Source organism: Cryptosporidium hominis (genome assembly GCF_000006425.1).
Source record: "Cryptosporidium hominis TU502 chromosome 1 CHRO011004, whole genome shotgun sequence".
NCBI lineage: Eukaryota > Apicomplexa > Conoidasida > Eucoccidiorida > Cryptosporidiidae > Cryptosporidium > Cryptosporidium hominis.
In genome coordinates, this window is record NW_667161.1 from 1 (window position 1) to 9,084 (window position 9,084).

At 28.6% G+C, this 9,084-nt stretch overlaps 3 protein-coding genes across 3 annotated transcripts; all 3 read right to left on the reverse strand.

The window, feature by feature from the left end:
• Nucleotides 1-1,205: 1,205 nt before the first annotated feature.
• On the reverse strand, nt 1,206-3,167 carry Chro.10023 (hypothetical protein). The annotated part of the gene is made up of 1 exon (XM_660947.1): nt 1,206-3,167. The coding sequence occupies one exon, from the start codon at nt 3,165-3,167 to the stop codon at nt 1,206-1,208; it is 1,962 nt and encodes a 653-aa protein (XP_666039.1).
• Nucleotides 3,168-5,264: 2,097 nt separating this feature from the next.
• On the reverse strand, nt 5,265-7,157 carry Chro.10022 (hypothetical protein). Its single annotated transcript, XM_660948.1, has 1 exon — nt 5,265-7,157. The coding sequence occupies one exon, from the start codon at nt 7,155-7,157 to the stop codon at nt 5,265-5,267; it is 1,893 nt and encodes a 630-aa protein (XP_666040.1).
• Nucleotides 7,158-7,601: 444 nt separating this feature from the next.
• On the reverse strand, nt 7,602-8,906 carry Chro.10021 (hypothetical protein). The annotated part of the gene is made up of 1 exon (XM_660949.1): nt 7,602-8,906. The coding sequence occupies one exon, from the start codon at nt 8,904-8,906 to the stop codon at nt 7,602-7,604; it is 1,305 nt and encodes a 434-aa protein (XP_666041.1).
• Nucleotides 8,907-9,084: the final 178 nt, after the last annotated feature.

Below are 9,084 nucleotides of genomic sequence, written 5' to 3' on the forward strand. Positions count from 1 at the left end.
TTATTGATTAGAGTTGTTTCATGTTCTCTTGGGTTTCTTTCTAATAAAACTTAATATTAAGCTTGACTTTGATATTGTGGATTAATGTACGTAATTTTTAAGGTAGCGTTTATTATCTTGACACCAATATTTAATCTGTAAACGGATGAAAAATAGTCTAATATATTAAATAATGAATAAGGAATATTTTATCAAATGGAACCAAGTATTAAGAATAATATGAATGTATCTAAGACAATATAAATTACAGATTTAGATTTTAAATCTCTTTTATAGAGCACTTCATTCGTGATTCTCAATAAAAAAAACTAATCGACTAGATTTAACAATAGTTTTATTATTTTCTGTCTAGAATTTAACTAATTTATTACACCATATTAACAGATTTTTTATCCCCTAAAACTTTAATTCCAAAAAAAATCACCTTTATTAGCGTTTTAAAGTGAAATGAACGTTAATGAAGCATATAGATAAGATATTAACAAATAAAACAAAAATAATGGGCTTGAAATAAAAATATCATATTTACGAGTGATGAAAAAAATTTTGTAAATAATAAGATGATTATCTTTTAGTTTATTTACATTACGAAATTAAATTTTATTACAATTTTGATACTTTTGAGTTTGAATATGAATATGATTTCATATCAATCTTCTGAAAAACAAAATATCTTAATATTATATTTTTGATTATAAATTGACATTATTGGAGATATTTAATTAAAAAATTTATCTGTATAGCTTTTTTTTTTTTTTTTTTTTTTATTAAGGGGATTGTTTTATTAACTTTTTGTTATAATTTATCATAGTATTTAAATACTGAGCCTGTTTATCCATTTTGAAAATTTTCAAATTGATAACCAAAACATATTTTAAATTTAACAAAAAAAATCAAGTCAAAAATCAAATTTGGCACGAGGCTTCAATTGGTTTTTCGAATGTTAAAATTTGAAATTGATTCACAAAAATATTCACCTGATTGTTAATTCTTGCCATAGATTCTTTGAATAATATTTACATTATTTTCGGAAAAATTGATTCTTTGAATTCAGCATTAAATATTTTAAAAAAGTCTTTGTGCCATTCATAGTTGAATCTTGTTGGATTTTCATTAATTTTAATATATAATCATCAGTTATGTAAAATACCTGAACCCACATTAACGATAAGAAATCATATTTAATAATGGTTAATCATTATAGGCTATTTATATTTCTCTGAAATATTGTTTAACATTATTAGCAATTTGATTAGTTCTTTGATCATAAATTTTTCAAAATTTTTGACTATTTCATAGTCTTCTCCTGTTAACAATGGAATGACATCTTTATGTATTCTTTCAAGTTCAGAATTAATTTCCGAAATTGCTGTTTCTAATTCAGAAGTTGAAGTTTCTAATGTAAATTTTGAATAATCAAATCTTTTTATATCAAAGAAACTAAAAAGAAACTGTTCCTTACTTTTCTCTGTTTGAGTGAAATCTTCAGACGTATTTGATTCAAAACTTGAAAATAGCTTTAATAACTTTGATTCAATATTTTTTGTGCCTTCAGTATCCTCTGCCTTAGTTAAAGGTCTTTCAAAAGAATATCCGCTTTCATAGTCAAAATTGTGTTTGCCTTTTCTTCCACTGCTTCCACTTCTGCTTCTGCCTCTTCTGCTTTTGCTTCTGCTTTTGCTTCTGCCTCTGCTTCCAGTTCTGCTCCTAGTACTCCTATTCCTACTCCTACTACGAGTATGAGTTTTGCTGTGTTCCTTACTCTTGCTTCTAAGTTTGTCTCCGCTCTTAGCTTGTGTAGTTTCTAAACTCTTTGTTTCAACCGAGTCTATACCAAAACTTTGAGATCTGACATCACTTTCCTCATTAGTAGTTCTGCTTTTCATAATTAGATCCAATGTTGAAGCTGCTAAAGGTTCTTTATGAGTTTCATCTGCTCTTCTTTTATTAACTCTGCTTCTTCCCACAAAACTTGTAGTGCTTTGAGTTGCAACAGGCGGCTGGCTAGGTTTATTTTTTTCAAGACTTGCTGAAGCTAAGTTGCCACCTTCAAAGATTTGATTCGAGCTTTTTTCTCTATCATTTCGAGTATTTTCAGATTCAGTTAAGTGAGATAACAAATTAAACACATTCAAAAATAATGACTGGAGACTTTCTCTCATTTGAATCTCCAGATTTACGGCTTCAAAATTTTGTTCAATTTTAGTCACGACTCTTATAAGACGATTAAGCTCAACTTTTTCTTCTTTTTCCTTTTTCTTCCTTGCTTCTTCTTCTCTTTCCTTTCTTCTTTCATCTTCTTCCTTCTCTCTTTTTCTTTGCCATTTTTCTGCACGATTCCGAATTTTATCTCTTTTTGATTTTTTTTGATTGTCCATTTTTTGTTCTTTAATGGTTTCACTAATGGCCGATTTTTTTTCCGAAGCTTCTTCTTGAGACAATAATAATTCCATTTTCAACTGCTTTCTCATAGACTTGCTCTTTTTAGTTTTTGATGAACCAGTTGCTTTACTTGTAAGATCAACTTCTTGATCATTCTCATTAATGGGAACGCTTGATGTTGCGCAAACACTTTCAATATTTTTAAATCTACCCGGTTTCATCTTCTTACTTGTATGCAATCCTTTACTTGTTGAGCTTTCAACCATGGATTTTCTTGCACTTGCTAAAAATTCCTTACTGTTTTTGTTTATAAATGCAAGTAAGTAATCAATATCATAACTTTCAAATAATACAATAGCACTCTCTAAATCTAATATTGTTTCTTCTAAATAAATAATTGTATTGTATAATAAAAAATATATATATGAGCTGGAACTTTTACCTATAATTTCCTGTTTTAAATAAAGCAATAATATTTTCAATCTTTCAATTAATTTAAAAAATTTTTTTATAATTATTCTTTTATTTAATGGCCCGTCGAATGAAAATACAGAATTATCAGTTTGCAATAATGAATCAAAACCCAAGAATTGTCTAACTTTTACTTTAATTTCATATGCTTTATCCTCTGTAAGTAACAATTCTGTCGATCTAGCAAACATTTCTTGTTGTATTTTATCATAAACTTCAAAATGTTTCGAGAGTGATTGTTTTGCAATACCATTTTTAAAAAAGAAAAAATTTTCAATTACAAATAGAACAACTTCAAAGGAAAAGTTAATCATAGCTTCAATCTTGAATGTGTATTCACTTAACTCAGTATTTTTTGGTAATTTTTGTTTGTTTCTTTCATTTGAGTCGTTTTTCTTTTTTTCACTTGATCTATTACTACCCGACGTTTTTACTCCAGTTTAATTTTGCATAATCAATTTTTTATTATAATTATCCAATAATTTTTCAACAGGTTCAAGTAGATTTATTCCATGAGTTAAATTAATAGAAATGGTACAAACTAATTCTTTCGTTGTTTCATATTGTTGCAAAAATTTACTTTTGGGCATTTTTCTGTACAAATCAAACGACTTTTTGAGTAATAAACGATATTTACTAAGAAGAGAAATCATTTTTTTTGCTATAACATTATAACCGAAGTGAACTTTTTTAATAATCATTAATTTCAACAATTCACTCAATATTTTCAATATTGAAGTTATTTCGTTTAGCCTTTCGCTTACAACTACAAAAATGGATGTACCAACTCTCGAAGAATTCTCCATTTGGTAAATTAAATCTGTTTCTATTAAAGGTTTGAGTGCTTTATTAATACCTTTTAATCGACTTGGAGATATCATTTTTTTTTTGTCAGAAAATCGAGAATTTTTGTCTATATAAAGAAGAATTAATTTTAATTTACTGACAGATTCAATACTTTCTTCAGGATTAAATACCGCATTGCATCTCAATATGAATGTGTAAATTATAAGCATCATTTGTACCAGTATCTCTATACAAAATTCAGCTTCAAATACATTTAAATTTAATCCAGAGAATTTATTAATTACACCTTTTTCTACATTTTTTGAAATATCTTCCCCGTCATCGTTTGGTATATTTGCTGAGCTCAGTACTGAAAATAATGAAAAAGAAAATAATACAAAAAGTGATACTTTTGTATCAAATTTCATTGGATATTTGATATAGATTAATTTATTACGGCAATATTTTAGATTGTCATGTTAAAATGAGCATGTCAAGCCGCCCAATCAATCGTTACTTTTTTTCGTTGATTAAATGAATGTCAACTTTGATAAAGAGCGTTTTTCATTAGCGCAAAATATAAATTAGATAATTTTCAGATATATCTTTTTAATTTAATTCCTATTCATCAAATAATTCTATTTATATACTAGAACTCAGTTTTGAACGAAATTTTTCCTTTTTTTAAGATAAAACGAAAAATTGGATGTAAAATTACATTTAGCTTTAAAAACGCTTATGAATCTTTAGAACAGAAAAAATTTATTTAAGCTGGCTAATCAGAACCAAATGAATATAATTTCTCAAATTTAAGCCATTATTCTTTGTTAACTATTCTAATTACTAAATAGAAGATGAAGAATCAAATATTGATTTCCAAAGAATTAGAAAATTTAACTATCTAAAACTCAAATAAACGTTCGTAATCTTAAATTAAAACCCATTATATCACAATGAATCTCGTTAGTTCATTTTTGATATTGATGTTTAGACCAATTATTAAAGCGATTTTTATTTTGAACCAGGTTACTCAATCTGTTTTCAAGAATCATACATTTTATATATTTGCGTTGAAAAATTTTTAAAATTTAAATTCTGAGATTTTGTCTATTTCGAATAAACTTTATAGTTTTAAATTAATTAATTACAATAAATAAGTTTAACCTGAAACTTGTCACATTGGAATAAATTATTCGAGTCCATTATACAATCAATTGCCAGATATAATTAGGTTGAAAAACATCGAGTTCTTTAGTAGCTAATCTAAAAATAATATATATTTAATCATAGAGCTGTAAATATTATTTTCAAAATTCAAATAACCAATACTTTATTTTGTATGATAGTAAAATCTTACTGAATATAAGATAAATATAAAATGAACTTGATTTATCTGAGAATAAAACTAGAAATAATATGCATATTTTTACGATGGCTAAGTAATATGCTTGTAATTTTTTTTTGATTAAACCTTTGTAGATTAATCCACATCGTAAATTGATTTCTTTGGAGAATCAAACGGATGTGGTAAACAGAAAAGACAGCTACAATCACACATCCTACATCCACATTGATTTGCTCCAACAATATACTTGTCTGAAGGATGACCTACTTTGCAGCAATCTCTAGAACCACATACTCTTGATGCAAGTCCTTGCCCTAGCTGCAACAGATGGAGGGATAGCTGCCAATACATCTTTTGCGTTCATTAAAACGTATTTTCCATTTGAGCTAAAATCTATTTTTTTCCTCCAATCTTCTAATGCCACTTTTATAATTTCCATTTGAGCTATGATTGCAGCAAATTTATCTCCTCTACCAATAATTTTGAAAAGCAATTGATCCATTTCTCCCAATTTTTCGTGTAATTTAAATGATAAATTCAACAATTCATCTTCAAGCTTCAATATTTCGGTTAAAGTTTCCTCTGCCTCTTGTATCAAAAACAATGCTTCTGAAGCTTCCAATTCTCCGTCTTTACTTTGATCTCCTTCTGTGACAGATCCCGTCCTTGGAGCAGTTGGAGAAGCGTCACGGCTCCTGGATCTACTACGCCTGCTTCTAGATTTGCCTTTACTTTGTAAATGGGAACGCAGAGAAGAACCAGCTTGAGATCTTGAAGAAACACGCGGTCTTGGAGAATGTGAACGAAAAGAGGAGCCAGTTTGTACTCCTGAAGAAGTACATGGTCTTGGAGAAGATGAACGTGAAGAGGAACCAGTTTGTGCTCCTGAAGAAGTACATGGCTTTGGAGAAGGTGAACGCGATCTTCTTCTTGAATTACGCCTATTGTCATTTTTTGATGTATCAGTTTTAGTTTTTACCTTCTGCTTTGCTCCCCCTCTCGGATCTAGAGCAATAAGTTCTGCAGGCTGCACAAAAGTAACTTGAGGTTGGGGACCGTGGGGACTGCTTTGTAAATGTTTTTTTTTTGAAGTACGTTTTTTATGAGTAGAATCTTTTCCTCTAGCACTCCCTTCATCAGCATTGGATGCTTCTAACTTAGTTATATTAGCTCGTGTTTTAACACCTGATGTATTGCTTGGACTAGCTCCTTCAAACCTGCCATCTTCATCTTGTCGATTTGCTTGAATATTACAGGGTGGAGTTTGGCAAATATTTTCCTTTGAATTTACATTACCATCTTTATCTTTTCTATTTTTTTTTCTTTTACTTTTTTTACTTGCTCCATTTTCTACATGATCATTATTTCCTAATTTATTATCTGAAGTAGGAGCTTTTCTTTCTTTATTAATGTTTGAATTTTCAGAACATTCAAGGTATAAATCTTGTTCTTGGCCCAACTGACTTGATAAAGCGTGACTTTCATCATTATAAAGGTCCTGATTTGGAAGAGATAATAATAAATCATCCATACTATTACTTTCCTTATTTACTCCTTGCTCTTGGTTCTCATTTTGTTGTGTAGCATCCAATACAAGTCCCAAAAAATAGTCATTAAGGGATAGTAGCAAATCTCTGACATTCTCAGACGAAAAATCCTCTGAAATACTGGTTTCTAAATTATAACCAGTAATAAGATATATTATTGATTGGATTAATTCAATTAATTCAAGGAGAAACTCGGCAAATCGTGAACTATTACTACAAATATTTCTGCTCAATTTTCTAGTCAAATCTGAGCATTTTTTAATCGCATCGACATCTATAGAAGATAATAGATCAATATTTCTTTTTAATAATTCTTCACGAATCTCAGATTGCTTTTCAGTAACATTTTTCTCTTTTGATAAAATTAGCAGTAGTTCTTGAGATTGTCTCGCCATAGATAAATTATTTAATGAATTGAATAAATTCAACAATTTTATCAGGCACATTAACTGACAAAAAATGGAATAAGTCTCTTTAAGCAGTGTAATCTCAACATTTTGTAGATCTAGTTTTGTAACAACTTGAGGTTTATTACTACTGTTAGGTAATTCAGCAGCGCTAGTCTCCTTAGAATAAAAAAAAAATACAAAGCAGGCAACAGTTAAATACAAAACTTGAGACTTCATATCATTTTATTTCTGCAAATACTATTATTTTTTAGTTTTGCATGTCAATTTTTACATTATTTGTAAGCGACGGGACGGGCGTTAAATCCAATTGATTTAGATTTTGTTTTTAAATAGTTATACTCTTAATGAGTATTAAAGAATATTTCATTTTAATGTAACTATCTATAAACAGTATTTACAACCTTGATTTCAAAGTCTTTAACAGTTTTCAGAGTTAATAATTAATTTTAAACTTATGTTTTGACAATATTTATTTCTAATGGGAATATTTTGACCGAATTGTTCTACTTTCTAGTTATTTCAATATTCAAACGGTTGAAATTTATTTAAAAATGTTAAAATTGCTATAAAGTCACATTGTGCTAAATTTCTAGATATTTCTCTAAAGGAAAATATTAATTTGAACTAATTAAGTATTAACTTCAGGCTCAATTCAATTTATTAATCAACAGAATGTATTTCGTCATCTTCAGACAATTTAGTAGAACTGCAGTGACTGCAATGCACGCATTTACCTTTTGGCTTTTTATTACAAGGTAAATTAACAGTTAGATTTTCTCCATTTCTATTAATTAAAGGCTCAGCCATTTTCTTTATGTTTTCGTTATATTCAGATTTTAGCGCTAGGAGATTTTTAATGCTACTAGATTGTATCTTCATATTCACAGGCAATTTAGCTAGTCTTTCTTTTAGACCTCTATTTATTGTTGCTGAATCAATTTCAAAGATTTTTGTCACAATTGTTTGAAAGTCGTTTTCTCTAGAAATTAGTTTTTCTTCAATTTCTGCTATTAATCCTAGAAAATGGACTATTTGATTTACAATTTCGATAGATTGAGCCAAATCTTGATCTAAATTTTTATGATCTATTTCATCAGACTTTTCTTCTAAATCTGGAGTATCTAAAGCAACCTCTTTCAACTTCTTTCTTCCGCCACCTTTTTTTTTACTTTTAACCTTAGATTTAGCTTTACCTTCAAGAGCACCACAAGTTCCATCTGTGCAACATCCCAACATTAGATGAGCATTCAAATCAGCAGCCTTATTTGCTTCATTTAATTCTTGCTGGTTCAATAGCTTTGGAGCTGAACTTTGACGATTTCTCCTACTTTTTCTATGATGGTCTTCTTTTGGTGTATTATTATTTTCGTTTAAGGTTTTACTTGTAGTAGCAAGAACTAGTTTTGTTACTGTAAAGCCAGAAGCAGAACTAAATTCTTGGAATAAATGAAAAGCATCTTCATTAGTATGATTAGGAAGTAGAATCGAGAAGTCAAAATAAACCATTTGACGATATATTTTCGTTATAAGGCCAAGCAGTTGATCTTTAAGAGCTACCGCAGCTTCAGTTTTAAGTCTTTTTTTTAAACAATCATCTATAATGGCATTTACTTCATCAAATAGCTCTTTCAAATCAGGAGAGTATTTTGCCCTTACAATTATTTCTCTTTCTTTGTCAGAAAGTTGTTTACTTTTTTCGATTAATGATTTTTGCGTCATTTCCAAATAATAACCTACACTGGGGGAACAAAAAAGCATCCTATCAATGCCATAAATATTGGAACACTCGGTAAGATTCACAATTAAGCTGAGCAACGCCCAAAGATTCTTCAATGCTGTGGCTTGTAATAATACAGAATTTTTAAGATGGTCTTCATCACTTTTACTTTGATTTGATGCACCAAATGAATAATTTATACAAAAATATATTATTAAAAGTGCTAAAAAAAAAGATAATTTTAGCATATTTTTTCAATTTTTGACTAAAGATTACATTTTTTTTTTTGCAATTTTCAAAAATTACATGCCGGCGCCAAAATGTATAATTTGTTTTTTTCTTGAAAAAAAGCAACTTATTTTATTTCGAAAATTCTGATTTTTTAACAAACAACCAACTAATTAGCAAAATTTTAATATTCTGCAA